The 19,235-nt window shown below is 35.2% G+C and overlaps 1 protein-coding gene across 4 annotated transcripts in view; it reads left to right on the forward strand.

Moving 5' to 3' along the window:
• Positions 1-315: 315 nt before the first annotated feature.
• The window catches only part of LOC138711996 (uncharacterized), a 38,193-nt gene continuing 19,273 nt past the window's right edge, over positions 316-19,235 (forward strand). Inside the window, exons 1-2 of one of the 4 annotated variants that reach the window (XM_069843341.1) lie at positions 316-496; positions 3,545-3,667. In XM_069843341.1, the coding sequence (XP_069699442.1) occupies positions 3,551-3,667 (117 nt within the window). In that variant the 5' untranslated portion in view covers positions 316-496; positions 3,545-3,550. The remainder of the gene's footprint in view (positions 497-3,544; positions 3,668-19,235) is intronic. The other 3 variants (XM_069843343.1, XM_069843344.1, XM_069843342.1) reach the window with 3 other exon arrangements.

Raw genomic sequence — 19,235 nt, forward strand, 5'->3', positions numbered from 1 at the left:
AGCGCATACCGGCTGGTACAGGGGAGACATCTATCGGTACTAGTTCAGTACACTCCGACAGCCATGTTTCTATGGCTCTTTGGGCAACGTTAAAATTGAGGCAGCCAATCAATGTAGCCAATGCAGCGGTTTTCCCGCTAGATCTAGCATTTTCGATGTTTGTTTAGCGGGTAAAATTTATGATATTTGTATTGCTAATATAGGGATTTAGCGGGTATTTTTAGCACTCACAGCGGCAAAATAATATAATTTTACATTGACAATATAGCAACTTTGCAGTTTCTGCACGGCTTCACAGCGAATTTTTAAGAATCGAGTTGGCTAAGCTGCAGCCAATCATTGCCAACTTTCGAAATAATGTAATATTGTGAGGTAGTTGAAAAGCTATATTTGTGTTGATTCTTAACTTTGTAACTAGTGTAAAACAGTGGAATGTAAGAGGAAATAATTGAATGAGAAAACAAAGTGCTAAGTTTAATAGCAGAAGAGTGCATTTGTAAGTTACTTTGTTTATTTTTTTTTGTGTTCTAGTCGGTAGTGGTGAAGAGGGAGTAGACTTATACTGAAATGAGTCTGTATAGGCCTTGCCCGAGATTTAATAAATATTATATAATACGATGTTTTATAGAGGGGTAGAATAATTACTTATGACTGTCCTTATTTTCTAATTTACTGCATTTCGATTATTTTAAATATTTCATATAGAGTAGGAGGCTAATTGAGTGCCTCAGTGCCAGAGTTGCTTAACCCACAAATTTTTAAGCCTCTTGATTTCTGCATAGAATGACTAAATTATCATTCATATGTGTGGGAAAATTTCAGTATACGGATTCCTCACTGGCAGTTATGGCTTAAGATACTAAAAAGAGCAGATTTGGGTCAATGTTACTTATGTCGCGCCCACTATAGATACATAGGCCAATTTTACACATATTTAGTATAACTTGTTGCTTCTTTGACAGGTTAGGTTTGGTTAGTTTAGGTTTTTGTTATAGCCTACCTTGCATATACGATTATAGCGCAATATTGGCAGTGATAAAAGTGAAATATTCGTTCAGTGGGCTTTGGATACTCTACATTCACCCAGATTTGTCTGCGTTTGTCGAATGCGCATCATCATGCTTACGAAAAGGCACTTTTCAGTGCCAATGATTTATATGGTAATTATTTACTTCTATACCAAATTGAACGTTGGTCAGTAGGCGGACATCATCGAGGATCAGTGATAGGTTAGGTTTGGTTTGTTCAGGTTTTTGGTTTGCCTTGCATACGTTTTTTGATAGGCATGCCATAAACCTGAACAAACCAAACCTATCACTGATCCTCAAAAATAGTAAAAGTAATGGTAATTATTTACTTCTATGCCAATTTGAACACTGATCAGTAAGTAGACATCATCGAGGATCAGTGATAGATTAGGTTTGGTTTGTTCAGGTTTTTGGTTTGCCTTGCATACGTTTTTTGATAGGCATGCCATAAACCTGAAGAAACGAAACCTAATCTGTCACTGATCCTCAATGATCTGCCATACTGACCAACGTTCAATTTGGCACAGAAGAAAATAAGGACCGCTGAAAATAATTACCAATGTAATTTACTCTTCCATGTCACGCAAGAAGATGCTGGAACTGCTTCCATTTTCCATTTACCCCGGCACGTGCTTATGAAATTAACCATTGTACTACCCTGTTCCCTCTGAAAAATGTGTATTAATATACCCACATATTCTAGGTGGAAACATGCTTCGTCTGTAAACAAAATAAAGATTAAAAAGACAAAGTGTACCAGACAAATCGATTAAAAAGACAAAGTGTACCAGACAAATCGATTAAAAAGACAAAGTGTACCAGACAAGTTCACACACTTTAGATGAACTGAAACATATCATTCATGAAGAAATGCGAAAGATGCCTAAGTGTTTTTTTTTGGGGGTGGGGGGATTTTCCATAGAATGCCCAATGTTATCTAGAGTTTCTTCTATAAGCACAGTATGTTGCTTTTTAGACTTATCTTGAACACGTCCTGTTTCACAAAATTTATTTATCAATCTATGAACCATATTTTGATCTGGAACTTGAACATCTGGGAATCTCTCTTGAAATAATCTCCTTACCTACAGCCCGAGCTGATTCCGCATGCACATATGATTCATACATACATAAACACTCTTTTTGAAATGGAATAGGCCTACCTAAATTCAGCCATATTAACTTAACACATAGATACAATACACACCCTGAAGAACTCCGCCTATAGAACATGTGCTTATCCTACAAAATTGTAACACAGACTGATCTTCATACACCAGGCTTCACAATCAGCCGTATAGCAGCACTACTGATATTGCCTCGACTTGCTGTGGACAGATGAGTCGAGTTTGCTTGTTGTTCACCCAGTATTTATGTGAACAGAGAGTTCCTATGCAAACCAGTCCCACTCTCACTCTACCTAACAAATCTGTTGGCGGGCGGTGAGTGGTTGTATTCTGACATACGGACAAGTCCATGCATGCTGGCCTTTGCTGATGGATCCCACTCCACCCTTTACTGCTTAGTCTTCTTGGGATGGTCACTCTGCATTTCGGTCGCTGATGGAACATTACTACCTGGGGCCAGTCTGGATAGGCACTGTCTGTATTGTAGCCTAAACAGTTTCAGAAAATTAATAAATAAATCTTTATCCATATTGTAATCTACTTTCTGTTGATCCATTTTGAAGGGTCTCTTCTGTTCAATTTTGGTATGAAAATGCTATAAGCCTAAGATTTAATACATTGTATCCTTCAAATAGTTACTTCTTTGTGGCGTGTGTGAGACTTAATCGCCAGGTTAATGGGACAAATTCCAAGAATAGGGTGTCTCATAGGTAGATAATATAATTCAAATTCGTGGCCAGCCATATTGCAGGGCAGTATCACTATGGAACGATACCTAGTAGGCTATTTAGATAAATAGTTTTCATTTATGTTACTTATTGTCAGTTTGTAGGCTACATAACAAATTAGTTGAAATATTATTTTATTTTTGAGAAGACTTTTAGGTACATTTGAGTTTATGTTAGTGGCATCAACTGTGATCATAAATTATGTGAGGAGACAATAGCAACATCTGTGACTAACCTTATCATAGTCCTCGGTCTCCTGTAACTTAGTTATCCTCTCATGTCCCATCTAACCCACTTTTATCTTATCACATTCTTTGGCCTCATGTCACTTACCTATCCACTCGTTTAACTTACTCTGATCTTATCAAAGACCTTGGTCTCCTGTCAGTTAGCTATCTGCTCATCTAACTCTAACTTTGTCACATTCCTCGGCCTCATGTCACTTAGCTATTCCCTCCAACCTAATCCAACCTAACCTTTAACTCGAAATATTTGCAGAAATACACGCCAGCAGAGGGTAAAACACAGTGCAACACAATCAGATGCTAGCACTAATTTGTGTTAGAATGTGGTAAACTTGCTGTGCCATTAAAGTAAAGAGCTAATTACGGACTTTTAAATGAACATAAATCCATACCTAAAGTTTTTATTTGTTTTCCAGTGAAAAATGGACTTGATAAAAGTCGAACCGGATGTAGACTATGAGATTCCTCAAACTGACCCCATCAGCAACATGAAGGATGAAGAAGAATGTATAATACCTTTTATAAAGACTGAAGCCAGGGTGAGTAAGACATTAAGTTACTAGTTTATAGGTTTATACCTGTACTTTGTCTGATTGTCAGGTGTCATCGGATTTACTGTAATTATTTTTCATCATCCAGAAGTTCATTTTTCGTATGATATCGTATAAACAATTTAACTTATAACTTAATTAAGCCTATGTAGATTGTTTTAGAAATGTTATCAGAGTGACACACTATCATTTTCTTCCTCTCCCTTCCTTCCTCTCTATCCCCCTCACCCTTGCTGTAAAAAAATTAAATAGATTTCTCGGCCGTAATTGTTAATTAATTAGCATCAGCATTATGAGGATATTGCTTATATTAATTCAACATATTAATGGCAATAATTTGCTTATATCAATTCAACATATTAATGACAATAATTTTTGACAGTAACAAGTAGATATCGAATTTTTAGGCACGAGAAAAAGACAAATTTAGGTGCCTTAGATAGGCCCCATAATGACAAATATATGTAGATTTGAAATTAAAGAGTGTTGCATGTTAGGTAAATTATGAGAAGCTATGTATATTTCAATTTAACCAAGAATCAAAGTCTTCATTCAAGTTACTTTCATTATTGAAGTTCTTTCTGTAACAATAAAATTTATTTATTTTTTTTTGACTAAAATATTTACATGCTTACTCATTACTGACAGAAAACTAGTTTCCCATCACAAGTCGATATTGGTGTGCTCTATAACTGCTGCTGTACGCAGACAGCTTTTCTCGACTTTACCTTTAATATCGTAAGTTCCTTTCCGAATCTTATGGGCTGATTAGACTGATTGACTAACTTGCTCACTGAATAAATGGATGAATGAAGGAATGTGCTCATATTTTGATTCCTTAATATCGAGATGAGCAATGTTGTTTCACGTATGTTTTTTTTCTTGATGAATTTCAAAGCAACAGTATAAGCTTGTATATGTTTCACCTACATTTTATAATAAAGTGGATGAATCAAATCCATGAAGACCACAACATGGCAACTTCAGTTATTGATAAATGCATAGCTACAAGCCCCGGTTACTGAGACAGTACAGTATCAGTGATTCGATTCACAACATACTATCATTATAAACTTTAGTTGCCCGTATTAAGAAAGATCTGCTGGAGCTGTCTGCCTTCGCGTTGCAAACACTTCTGGCACTTGTCTAGGAAGTTCTATTTGAGAAATGGTGATATTTTTTCGGATTTTATCTTCCAGTTCTTCCAGGTTTTAGGATTACTTTCATACACTTATCTTTTAAAGTTTCCAGAGGTACTAGTTACATGGGGATAGGATTGGAGATCGAAGGGGGCCACATATTTCTACTGATGATCCTATCCTCGAGCACTTCACAAAGTACGTCCATGAAATTATCAGCTGTTATGTCCTGTTGTTGAATATTGTTGGAAATATCTGATACTTATTCCCTCGCTGTTAATTCATGAAAAAGGGATGCCAAGCACTAGGGAGCTCTTGGCTCAGGAAGTGAGACACGGACAGTGTGCTTCACTCAATTAACATAAGAGTATTCCTAAAAAGTGAAGACTTATATATTTTTTTGTCGAACAATGGTTACAGAGAAGATATTCTGTTGGCAGTAGCTTCCTTCTTTGGCGTACTTGTATATAAGTACAGTCTTGGCAATGTTTATGTTTGTAGTTGAGGCAGAAATATGTTCCCTCTCAGAATTATTTTTAAGTTTTGCTGTTGTACATTATCCTTCGAGCTGTGTTTTTCTTTCATTTCCTTATATCTGTTCTACAACTTCTCTATGATCTTTTTTTTTTTATTTATATGTTGTTGTTTAGTCAACTGTCCAAAGACAGGTCTGAACCTCACAAGTGATACCAACAAGCCACCATTCATGAGGCAACTAGGCCAGGAGACAATGGAGTAGGGTGGCTAGTTCCTTTCCCCCTCCATTGCATACATCGCTGAGAAGCTACATATTACACTAATCAGACTTTAGATGTATACGAACAGTTGTTCTTCCTCTGACACATATCGTAAAGTGAGAAGTACTGCCTGATAATAGATATACATATCAACCAGAACCTCAATCAGAAGTGTTTATTTGTATGTGCATGTTTATTGTCTTAATGAGAAAATTGATCTTTTGTTGTGTTTTTCTTTCATTTTTGAGTACTTGTTGGGCGAATCAGTATGGTTGAGGTTCTCTGAGTTATCATCAAACTTGTTTCTTTCAGGTTGATTAATTATCAAATGAAGCAGCCTCATTTTCTGATATACTAAAACTTTTCTTTTGAGAGATTTTTTTTTCAACAGTGTCAGTCTACTATATAAGGATGTGCTGGTTTGTCAGCTATGATAGTCATAGGTGATTCAGAAAAGTCCTTGCAGATCAATGGATTTCATTAACATCCTTATGTTATTAATAAATTCAGTCTCTTAACAGTTTTCTTGTTCAAATGTTGGCACTGAATTTGTTATTTTCTGTGACATCACTTTCTCATCATACTGAATATTGTCAGTATCTTCCATGAATACATTTGCATGTTTTACATTCGTTTATCAGTATTTTACATCTTTAACAAGTAATGGCATAACTGAGTGTTCTGCACTATCTTCGTGGTCTAGTGTCATTCTTGGACGAGCATTACAAAATGAGCACTGGTTTAAATCTTCGTGAGAGAAGAAATTTTCTGGCAAAATTTTGGCCAGTGTATGGAATCTATAAACCATTATTTTTTTAACGTTGTTATTTAACAACGCTGTATCAATTACGAGGTTATTTTGCATCGATCAGATTGGTGATAGCGACATGAGGCCGAGAATTCGCCATAGATTACCTGTCATTTACCTTACGGTTGGGGAAAACCTCGGAAAAAACCCAACCAGGTAATCAGTCCAAGCGGGGATCGAACCCACACCTGAGCACAACTCCGAATCAGCAGGCAAGCGCCTTAGCCAACTGAGCTACGCTGGTGGCCTCTATGGATTGTTGCACACAGCATTATTATTATTATTATTATTATTATTATTATTATTATTATTATTATTATTATTATTATTATTATTATTATTATTATTATTATTATTATTATTATAATATCAGTTTCACTGATACAGATTCTAAAATTTCAAATACAATATCTAAAACATGGGTATAATCAACAAAATTGTGAAGCCTTGTGTAGTACAGCGACACATAAGAATATATTTTTATAAAACCTTAGCTAGACCTGTAAGTACTATGTTATGGAAGTGAAGCATGGACAAGGAGAAGTATTGATATCAGCAGAATAACAGCTTGTGAAACGAAATTTATGAGAACAACACTAGTTATACTTGCTTGAACCACAAAAGAAATGAGGAAATCATGCCAGAACTCCAATTAGAACCAATTTCACTGTTCATAAACAAGTACCAGCCGCAGTGGAAAAACCATGTTCAGCGAATGAATCATAATAGATTTCCAAAAGCCATGCTTCAATGGATCGTCAAAAAAAAGAAAGGTGGACCGAGAATGACTCATTGAGATCATAACAGCCCCTGGGTCTTATACTTTCTTACTTACTTGGATGTTTGTTATTACTATTATTGGAACAACTGGATAATATGCACATCAGACCAACGTCGGTAGTCGACATTGCTCGCTGACCACTAGTCACCAGGCTGTACCGAGCCATGTCAAACAAAAGACAATCGAAATAGTGGTAGTAAAATTCGCGACTATATTCTTAAATAATTCACTCCATTAGTCAAGTGCAAGGTTTATGCAGTACAACGGCGATGTTTTGAATGCACCAAAAGAAAATGCAGATGTAGTAAGATCTTAAAGTAGGTTATCACAAAGAAATAAAGGGGGGGGGGAAGGTGTGTTTGAAGGAATATCATTCAAATGAAGGAAAGTAAATTTCCTGATAACATTCACCAAAGCGTTAAGTACGTAATTATTACCGCGTTGCTGTTTTATTTTGGTCTAGAGAAAATACCTCGTCTTTTACGAAGAAAACTTTTAGCAGCCATGAAATTATTCACCGCTTTCATCATATTATTGTTTATCAATATTACGAAACAAAAACTAACGTAAGGGTCATGACCGACAGGATCATCTTGGCTGTCTGCGCATGTGCTGATTTGGTTAATAAAAACCTAAATTAACCAAACCTAACCTTCGTATAATTTGCAAGATGTGTAACTGAAGCAAGAACTGATCTTGATTTGATCTGGAATGTACACACGAAAATATATTCATGTAAGCATGATGCTGCCACTGCATGAGAGGTCAGCAAAACTGTTCCTGTCGCGAGCCCCTCATCTAAGCCACATAATCTACTTGCAATATTTGTGCAAATACACCTTCTCGCTAACAGTGATGCTATCTCTCAGTAACGTTCAGAATGAAGGAGGTAGAGAGAAAAAAAATTCTCCTTCTAACGACACCACAGACCAACTTCATGTCCTTATGTTGGTGACATTGTGTATTCAGTTCAGTTTGGTTCTAACCGTAACGGCATGGTTAAAAGCTACTGTAGAAAATTCTCCAGTTCAGCACTATTATTATTTTTATTATTGCTACTATTACTATGTCACTACCTATTGATTTAACTTATTTTAAATAATTGTACAGTGTGTAACATAAGGTACATAAATTTTATTTGTGAATTTACAGTAGATAGACTGGCACTTCATGATTTGTGTCAATTTTCTAGAAAAGAATTGTATGATCACATTGTACTTGGACACAGAATGAGAATTCTGTCATTTTTCGGGGTAAGCAGAAATTATGTTTTATTCATTTGAAAACCAATATATTGTTCAGAGAACTCACATTGTTCATCCTTAAGTTGTATCAGTTGGTTGCAAAATTATCAATATGTAAAAAAAGAAAAATCACCAAAATCTTGTAAGGTATAATCAATGTCTTCATTGTTGTTGTCTAGTGCCTTGCATTTGGCAATGAAGCCATTAGCATATACTGTCTTGTACTATTGCTTTAGTCATTCATTATCTAACTTCAAAGTGTTGATAATAACTTTAATAACATACAGGTGAGAGGCGAGACTTGACATATGAGCTATGCGATATGAACATACAAAGAGAGTTTGTTTCATGATTGTTAATATTATATGAATCTACTGATATGGAAGTTCATCTCAGATTAAAACTTATCTTTTCCCTCCGTACCATTGGTGATACAGGCACAGCACATGATAAGGTCACAGAACAGGTCTTGTCTCCTTTACTGTACATATAGATCTTTTATATCTTACTACAGGTACTGTCTCCATAAATAATGTCGCCTTTAGAGTAAAATTTTACCTGGAGATGTTGTGATAAGAAATTAATCTTCAGAGTAAAGGCTGTTAGGTTCTATATTCTTGAGTCACCTTTGAGCGAGGTTTGTTATTCTGCCATAGTACCAGTTTCTGGTTTTTTATACAAAGAATTCGATGATAACCATTTCAATGTTTTCTAAGTTTTGAAAATTCCTTCCATGCAGCAGCAAGTGGGCCATGAATCGAAACAGATGGTAATCTGAAGATGCAAGATCAGGGCTGTATGTTGAGTGTGGTAGCAGTTAGATTTCTCTCAATTGCTGGATTTTTATTTCATGATTCAAGCGGTGTGAGATCCTGCATTGTCCTGTTGAAAGATAATTCTATTTCAATTAATTAATACCAGGTACCTCTCTCAAAACTTTATGAACTCATTCTCCCTGTTGAAAATAAAGATCCATATCGACTGCACATCTGTTTGGAACAAACTCCCAGTGAATTACACCTTCAGAATTCCACCAGACACATAACAATACTTTGGGACTGAAGCAATTTTGTTTAATGACGACATTGGCTGACTAACAGGGATTGAGCCACTGTTTTTAATTGTCAGGATTGCGATAATTACCCTTTTCTCATCACATGTAACAATTCTCCTGATAGGCCTAAATCTATTATCATGGGATTAGCAATAAGCTTACAATAGATATCCACTTCGCATTGAGCCTCTTCAGGTGTCAATTCATGAGGTACAGATTTACAACTTCTATATGATTTTCTAAGCATCTTAATATGGCGATGTATTGTCTTCCAGAACATTTTAAATCTTTAAAGTCTCCTCTATTAATGAAACGATGGAACCATAGTTGTGCTACATGCTAACTAACAGCACTTTCACCCTCAAATTCACATTGTTTGAGCATTATTCATAGATGTCCCCACTTGTTTTATGTTTTAGCATTATTCATAAATGTCTTCTCTTGTTTTGTGTTTTCAGTTGGAAGTGGGTCTATTTTGTTTTATTATAATTGTGATGTGTTTGCCTGTTATGAGTGTGTGGTGAAATAATTTATGAATGTAATATGTTGATTTATAAAGTATCAGAATATTGTTGGGGGTCTCTCAATATGTACAAGAAGGTTGTCAGCAGCTACAGAATACACACACATGAAGGTAACCTTGTTTAACTATTATTATTTTGTAAGGATAATATTTCTATCCAGTCTACACATATTCTTCGAGCAGCAGCAGCAGTATCTTTATAATCTTGTTTCCAGTAATGCTTTAGAAGAACTTTTATCTCAAACTATATCACCTCCTTTATATAACAATTGATGACTGTCACATGCTCACAATATGCAATAATAACCATAGCATTCTGTAAATGACATTGTCCAACTAAAGAAAATCATTAAAATCTTACAAAACACAAAACTTAAAAAATCGACAACACTGGTACTTATGAGATGACCTAATATTTTTCTTTATTATAAACAAGAGGACTTGCTTCCCTCACTTTTATTTCTTATTTGAAGTGGATGGTTTTTGTTAATTTTTATTTTATTTGAATACTAGCCATACCCATGTGCTTTGCTGCACATCTTGTTATAAATAAATATCATTGACTTAAATCTGTTTTATTTCAAATACATCTTTGTTATTATTAATGAATAGGCCTAATTAGTTTATTATAAGTTATAAGTCATTTGCTCCTGAATTATTTTCAAAGTTGTGTTTAAGTATGAATGCAATACACTCTGGAGTTGTTCAATTAATTCTACTTTTAAGCTTGGTATTACGATCTAACAGAATATATTTGTAAGAACAGAGGATTGTTCTCTCAATTGAAAGAAGACTTTGTCACCAAATGGCACCACTTGGAATAAGGTGTTGCAATGTCTTATATTATTTAAGACGTGTATTGATAGCAGATGTACTACTGTAAGTTTTTAAATGGTTATGGGGGATCTTGACTCTCAGAAATAACGTTTCCAGCAGCACAGCATAATCCGTTTAGTCCTTCACCCCATTTTGCGTCTCATTTTATCTGTTTTACCTATTTGGATATCATTAAAATGAGCATAATTGATATTCAGATACGTATAAATATGCATATTAACTCTCGACTACACTGTCCAGTTCTAGCAATATGCTCTCGTTGTTTGTTAATTCTCTGGAAATGTTCAGCACTGTTTTCTCTTTTTCGACCCTGGTAAGTTGAACTCTCTTATTGGCATGTCAATCAAAGCGTTCAATGCTAGTTTCCCTTGCTCGAACCACTGAAATGTTTGCATAGTTATTTAAAAAACGATTCTCCCATTCTTCCTCCTCCTTATTAAGCTCCGAATTTTGTTTTGCCTTCAGGCAGAAGTGTTTCGGTATAACTGAAACATTTGTTTGGCATTTTCAAACAGCACAGGCCTGTCTGCCTAATGGTAACGTATAAAATCTTTTCTCATAGAACACTACCCAAAGTTATTAATGTCCAACTTTTATTTATCCATTAAATGAACGAAACACAAATCGAATTCAAAACACCACATGCACTGCTCCTCTAACAGGCAGCGGAGCCTGGGTGCAGTCTTCCATGATTCTTGGTAAGGCAAGGCACAATCGTATGGTGTCATCTACAGAGCGTTCATTTACATAATATAGGTCGACTGGCACGAAAGCTTAGCAACCCGCGGCAAACCATCTCCCAAACGTTCAACAGTCCATTTCAGTAAATCTGTTAGAGTGGCGTGTTGACATTAGATTGCGTGTTATTCTTCTGATTGTGTTAGTGAAGTGTTTTGATTAGCTCGTTCACATAACATCACAGAAATTTAAAATTTGCATTAAAGCTAGGATTTTCATGGTAGAGACTTAATGGAAAAGAGTGATTGCGGAAAGGTAAAAAGATGATTTGCAAGAAGATTTTCTAATAGTACTGTTTCACTTATCAACACTATACGCAACCTCGTTAAACAATTAGAGAAACTGGGTCAATATTGAATAAAAGCAAAATACCACGTTGTGTACTTACTGAGGAAAAACTGGATGAAATATGAGAAAGATTGGATCACACTTCATAGAAATATCTTCATCATCTCGTGAAAAACATTGGTGTCTCTAAAACCACAGCATATGAAGTCATTAAAATCCTTAAAAGCTATCAGAGATGTGTTGCAGCAGAAGGTCTTCATTTTCAACACCTCATATTCTAGGGAAGTTCAGTAATAATAAAACTGTCGAGCGTACGCGAGACGATTTTCCACGTGTTGCATGGCCTTTGTGCCTGTAGCACGTCACCCAGTCGATCTACATTATGTAGGCGAATGCTCTCTAGTATAAAGAACCTACAAAATGGGACACATTATTTATTAATGTCCAACCTACATAACAAAATAAGATGAAACTTCGATATCCTCTCACACCACAGCGTACTTAAATCAATTAAAATAACCTCAGAATTATAACACACTACTCTACAGACACAATGTGATCACTGAGAAGGTTATATACTTAATAGATAAGAGTTCTGTATAGTGCACAACACTTCATAATGAATAATATTAGCAAAACAACTTCAGCACGATTTGTGGTGTGTAGGCCACCCCAAATCTCGAACTCCGCCTCTCTGCGCGCGAGATCTTTTATACTCTGCTTGTTATGGCCTAATTTTATGAGTAAAAATAATTAACAATAGGTATCTCAGTCATAACATGATACAGTACCAGATGGAACTATGAAGTAATTACATAATTGAAAAACGACTATTTGGTCCAGGGAGCATCCGTTTTTGGTGCAAGAATAATTCGTTTAACATGTTTCTAAATTAGTCTTGAATACATTCCTTAACAAACCATTCCAAACCAATATGAATATAGCGTGGAATGTGTACGAAGGTAATTTTTTGTTGGCCTCATTGCACATCTTTGTTTACGTAAATAAAAACACATTAAAGTTAACGTGGTACATAAATTTTATTTTAAGAGCCATAGGAAACAAATGTGGGTACATAATGAGCAAAAGAAAGCCATTTCATGGCAGTTTGTAAAGTGACTTGGATAATCTAGAAAATTAACAGCGCAAGTGAGCTTCAGGGTAAAAATACTAATTTCTACTCAATTTCTTTTTATTTTTGGTCCAGGTGAAATAGGCCTGCTTGCCTTTTACGACAACATTAGTAAAAGTACGATTATATTCCATGGATAAAAAAAAAATAAAATGTAGTAAAAAGTAATATTTTACATGTGCCAAATAAATTTTAAATATACATTACCGTAGCTCACCCAAATATGTAATTAAACAATAAAAATATGTACCGTTATCTTACTGAATAATTAATACTTAATATGTATGTGTCGCGTGTACAATATATTTGTAAAATTATTCCATCCCTGACTATCATTGGTTCATAAATAAACGCAACGCAAATCAGACATAAAATTTTATTACCTTCTAATAGCATTAAATTTAAGTACAGATTACTCATTCGTCGTTAGTTTCGACAGTACATCAAGTTTCCTGTGTGTAAGAGTCTGTTTTAATCATACCTTATCGTGCATTTGTGCCCAGCCCTCAATTCACCCTGGAGCTTCTGTATTGACATAAAGCCTATGTCCATCTGAAGGAACTACACTTTTCAATGATGAAAGAATTATACAAATCGATTAAATAGTTTCCTAAGATTGCCTCATACAAACACTCTTTATAATAAGTTAATATTTAGTATATTATAAACACATACGAATATCGTCCATATAAATGGGTTATGAATATTAATCCGATAAAATTGTTTATTGCCTCTAATATATTTGTTATATAATTTTAAATGTAATCACTGTTTGCATATTAACAGACAGTCAATTTAATAAACTAGTCCGCAAACAAACCTCAAATGATATGTACATTTTTTAATACATAGTAATGAAAGTAAATAGGTATATTATATTCAAATATTTTGTGCATGTATAATGTTTCCAGTATAATACAACTAGCACAAAATAGCAACAATATTGAATCATATAATATACATCCATATCCAAAATTATTTACTTTTTATTACTTTGTTTACATTTTCCGAATATACAAAATAAACTTTAATTCAATTTTAAAATTAAATTAAACAATTGAGTAAGGGACAAACTAGAAATTAGCAACAAAACTAAAGGATGCGAAATACTCTGTACAGCTCTACACGAAATAAAATATTTCTTCCAACGATTTAGATTCTGGAAAAGTCTCCATAACACTTATAGCGTTCCCTTGTTGAATGGCAATACTAATTCTTTGGCAGAGGAAAGCCGTAGAGCGAGAGTCACCGTTAAGTGCCGATAAATACTTGCCGATATCAGAAGTTAACAACTTCGCCTCAGAACACCATGGGCCCATAGATTCTACGGCGAAAAGACAAAATTATATCTACCCAGAAGATCGAGATACTTATTGTGTTTAATTGTAACAGCAGATGCAGCGGCTGACCCAATGTGTTTGGAAGTTTTGGGCAAATAAGAAGAAGCAAAGGTGTTATAACAAGTGGCATCCCATAAAAGTGATTTGCCTTTGGACCATGGTGTTAAAGTTAAGCCATCTGGACGTTTGCCATCGGAACGATTTATGCCAATGGGTTCTAGAATGGTAGGAAAACCAGCGGAAATTAGGGCCCTTTTAATGATGTCGTTAATCATGATGTCGTTAATCATCTGGAAAATCGTCCAGAATTTTTGAGGCAACTTAATCCATGGAGGCCAGAAGAATCGACATCTGCACCACAAATACATTTGTGTGGAAAACAAATTTTAACACCAAGCCTTAAGGCAATAGCAATCTTAAAGGACGTATTATCCATTAAGGTGCCTATGTTGGAAGAAGGTAAGGCTTGAAGCCAGCATCCTGATTCTTTTTCTCGTAAAGCAAGAAAACGGGCTGTCAAAATCTGAGGAGGAAGACGCAAAAAGGCTGTCAAAAGTTTTGGAAGCAAGACCAAGATCCCAGCATTTTTGAGACTCTGGACTGTTTGGAAGATCCACAATGTGAGTAACGGAGGATCATTGTTCAAAAGCCTCAGACATATGAAGGATTCTGATTTCATCACTGTGACTAGAGAGAGTAGATTTGACGAAATTCAGAGCTCCATGAGCCGAGGCTAAAAACGCAGGCACACAAATATCGCTAACATTGCGAATGCCAAGACCACCAAATGAAATAGGCAAAGTAGCGAAAGACCAAGAATGATTGTCAAGTTGGATATTAAGAATAGATTCCAAACAATCCCGTAAAATACAATCAGCCTCTAGAAGAAGAGAGGGAAATAACCAGAGAGGGGTAGTGCGAAGGAAGTATGTTAGGCGAGTTATATGAAAGCAATTTTTTAAAAGGAAATATGCTGTATGAGTGCAAAGAGATTGTAGGCCAATAAATAAATGTTTCATAGTATCTAATTTATCACGCATAACTTCCACAGCTGGCAGTAATATTGGGGAACCAAGGAGTGTCAAAGTGGAAGGGGATGAAAGTCGAATTCCAGGAGTGAGAGCATTAAAAGTTGTAAATACAGTATCATCCTGTGAGGAGCAAAAATGTAACTCGCATTTATCCGGGTTTAACTCAAGACCAATAAGTTGACAAGAATTAATCAGTGTTGAAAGGTCATGTAAGACAATACCCTGAGGACCACCTAAAATGCCATCATCCAAATAGAAGAGATTCAAAGGACTGTTTAATTTAGATACTACGGATTGAAGAGTAAGACTGAAAAGAAGGGGACCGAGAGGGTAGCCTTGTTGAATGCCTGTTTGAGAGGAGATTATATCAAGATTATAATACAACTTAGAAGGTTCGCGATAGGCTTGTCATACAAAAGCATATAATTGGGGGACACAATTTTGAACGATTTCGAGCGTAGAATCGCGTTCTATACAGTTAAAGGCGTTTCTAAAATCAAGCTTTAATAGAACATGATTATTGTTTTTATTTATGTCTACAAAAGTTCACACTGTGTGGATAATAGATTCGCATCCTTTAGCAACGCCAAAACCAAGCTGATGAGGAAGTAATAAAGTACTAGCTGATTCTTTGACAGAAATGCAGGCGATTTTGGAAGTTAGTCGATGAATAGTGTTCCCAATTGCAGTGGGTCATATTCCGGTATCCTCCTTATTAATGGCTAACAGAGATGCTCCGTATAAATGTGGGCAGATATGGCTGTTGACATTGCCTGATAGCATGAAATTAACTAATTGGGTAATAGATTGAAGGAGACAACGTCCAGAATCACCTGCAGATTTAGATGTGAGATCCTTATAATGTTGAGGTCGGATGCTGTCAATACCAGACGCAGAACCAGTGGGAAAACTATGTAGGTATAGCTTTAAGAATCATGTCTTGAGAGACAGTCAACATAACATCTGACCCAGAAGGTGGAATGGGAAAGGAAAGAGGTCGTGAAGGTGGAGGATGTTTCAATTTTAAGGCTTCGTATGTAGCACTTGAAGCTTTGGCTATGCCATAATCAGATGAAAGGACTCCAACAGCTCCACGGATATCACCATCAGCTACCTTAGTTTCAATTAGACGAGAAGTAGAGAGAGAAAATTTATGTTTATAGGGTGTAGATTCCAGTGAGAATGTCTGAATGTTCGCATTAATTTTTGAGATCAAAGATTTATCCGACTTTCGATTTTCTTTCACAGGAACTCTGAGAGCAATATATGCAAAGAGGAATAATTGATGCCAAGATTGGTCAGAATTGAGAGAGACACATTTATCCATAAGTTGTGCTAATTTATCAGCTGCGAAACAACGTGCATCTTTAGGAATTCGACGTAAAATGGGGATATTATTCTTACATCTTGAGAGCGTTGAAAAGAAAGTGTCTTCGGAAGAAGTATCGGAAAGATGCTGAGAAAGAGGAGAGACATTAGAATGGACTTTGGCGGTATGGATACGTAGTCCCTTCAGACCCTTGTAAAATTTATCAGTGTTGTCAGAACATAGAGAGCAAGATAAAAGGTCGTCAGTATGGGTTGAAAAATTATGAGTAATATCCGATAAGTTATTACAAGAAGGACAAATCCATAAAGAATTAGACTCACTATGTAGCTGTACTTCTTCATCAGATAAGCATACACAATCACCATGAAACCAGGATTGACATTCAGAACAAAATATAAAAGTACCCTTAGAAGACGAATCAGAAGTGCCACAGAGGGAGCAGGTGAGAAAATCACTGGAAATCATAAGCACATGAATAAAATATAGCGTTGCTAACGAAAATCAACAAACATTGATGGCATGATAAAATGTCCATAAAACAAGAATGAGATAAAATAAAATTTACGAACACTGCGGCTACACGATGAATCAGTTCTCATCAAGTAGAAACAAGTTTAGTCCATTAAACAAATAATTCTTCTATTCCAAGAGGAGAAACACACAGCCACAACCACACATTTGAAGCACTATGGATACCGTTGTAAACAGTTATCACTCATGCCATATGAAAATCAGTCCAAATATTCATAAATATGTTAAAACAAGATATACTAACACTTCCACAACAAGATGAACCAGTTCTCATCAAGTAGGAAACACGTTTTAGTCCATTCAAATAATTCTTCTACTCCTTGAGCAGAAACCACACATTTGAAGCACTTGTTGTCCAAGACTGTTTTAAATAAATGCAGTCATTTGTTTTATCTTTATTACTCATATAATCTAAGGTGGCAATGCCATAAAAAGCATTGTTATTTTAAAACTAATGTAATCTTTAAATATCAGTCCTATCAAAATTTTGCATAGAATAAAACTTATCGGAAATCATTTTTTAAGAAACTTTTGTTATGTAACATTTTTCATGAAAATCAATAATAAAAGCGATATTTCGATTTATTTAATTCAGGCCCCCTTATAACCTCCCTTTTAAATAAAGTATTTTGAATGCCATATAGCCTAAAATCTAAGTTAGAACGAACTTAATTTATATTCCAATTTTCATATAAATAGGTTCAGTCATTATCGCGTGAAAAGGTAACAAACAAACAGACAGACATACAAACAAAAATTTCAAAAAAGCGATTTTCGATTTCAGATGGTTAATTATACATGTTAACACCAATTATTTTTGGAAAAGCGAAAATTACCAGAAAAATTTCGGTTACAGATTTATTATTGGTATAGATTACCACTATTTATGTGAAGTAAGATCAAATATAAACCGGTTTAAAAAAGAAAAATAGAGCCCTTATAAGAAGACTCGCCATGTCATTTCTTAATATTTGCTGTATAGCTGGGGAAAACCTTGGAAAAAACCTTAATATACAATCAGCCTAAGCAGGATTCGAACCCATGCCCAAGCAGAGCTCAGAATCTGAGTCCAATTTGTTTTGCAGTATTGTTTTATACTAATTTAGGCAATTACTGAAGTGAAAACTATATTTAAAGCCAAGAAGAGCATAGATTACGTTTTTATCTCTGTTGAGACAACTAATGGAAGAGTGCAAAACCCTTACTTAATTTTTAATTTAGTAGGGCCTCATGAAGTAAGATGAAGGCAAGAAATTTATATAAGTTTTTGAATGGCAAACACTACTAGAGCTGGTCCATTCTTTCATTTCACTTTTATTATGTAAAATACTTCTGTTAGGATTATGGTGTTCTGTTAAATCAAGTGCATATGAACTGTTAACATTGAATCTTGGGAAAGTCGTCTTATCTCTCATCTGAGATAAGTTTGATCGAGTCTATCTTGGTACATTATTGACGAATTGTTTGAATTGCATTTATACTATATAAGTTGCTAACATTTACAATGATTGAGGAGCTCATTTTCAAAATGTCTCGTGTATACCTGATAACGAAAATGAGCTTCCTGTGTCCATACATTCTTCAATTATTAATCTACATAAAACTGTCATGATTTGACTTCAGAACGCCCTCTAAACCACAAAAATCTTGTGTTAGAAGTGACTATTGGGATCAAACTGACTCTTGTCCCTAGCAGAATTTGCGACAAAATATTAGTTCCAGCATTAGAATCAGAGAGTCTCATGCTCCCATATGATTTTAAATGCACCCAGCCTCTTTGGTTTCATAATGTCTCTTGCCTAGCTGGTACGAATTGTAGACCTAAATACATTTTTCTTGATTTCCCACAACGTTACGGGAAAGGACAAGGGTTGTTTTGAAAATAAGCTCCTCAATTGTAACCTTTCATGAAAATGTTTGTAATTTATGACACCTTGTAAAGATGTGTTGGATGTGTAGTTATATTTTATTTGGGTTTATTGTTATTTAGTTTATTTTAGAAATAGACAAAAGGGTATTCCTCCATGTCCTGAAATTTAGGTC

Source organism: Periplaneta americana, chromosome 13 (assembly GCF_040183065.1).
Source record: "Periplaneta americana isolate PAMFEO1 chromosome 13, P.americana_PAMFEO1_priV1, whole genome shotgun sequence".
Lineage (NCBI taxonomy): Eukaryota > Metazoa > Arthropoda > Insecta > Blattodea > Blattidae > Periplaneta > Periplaneta americana.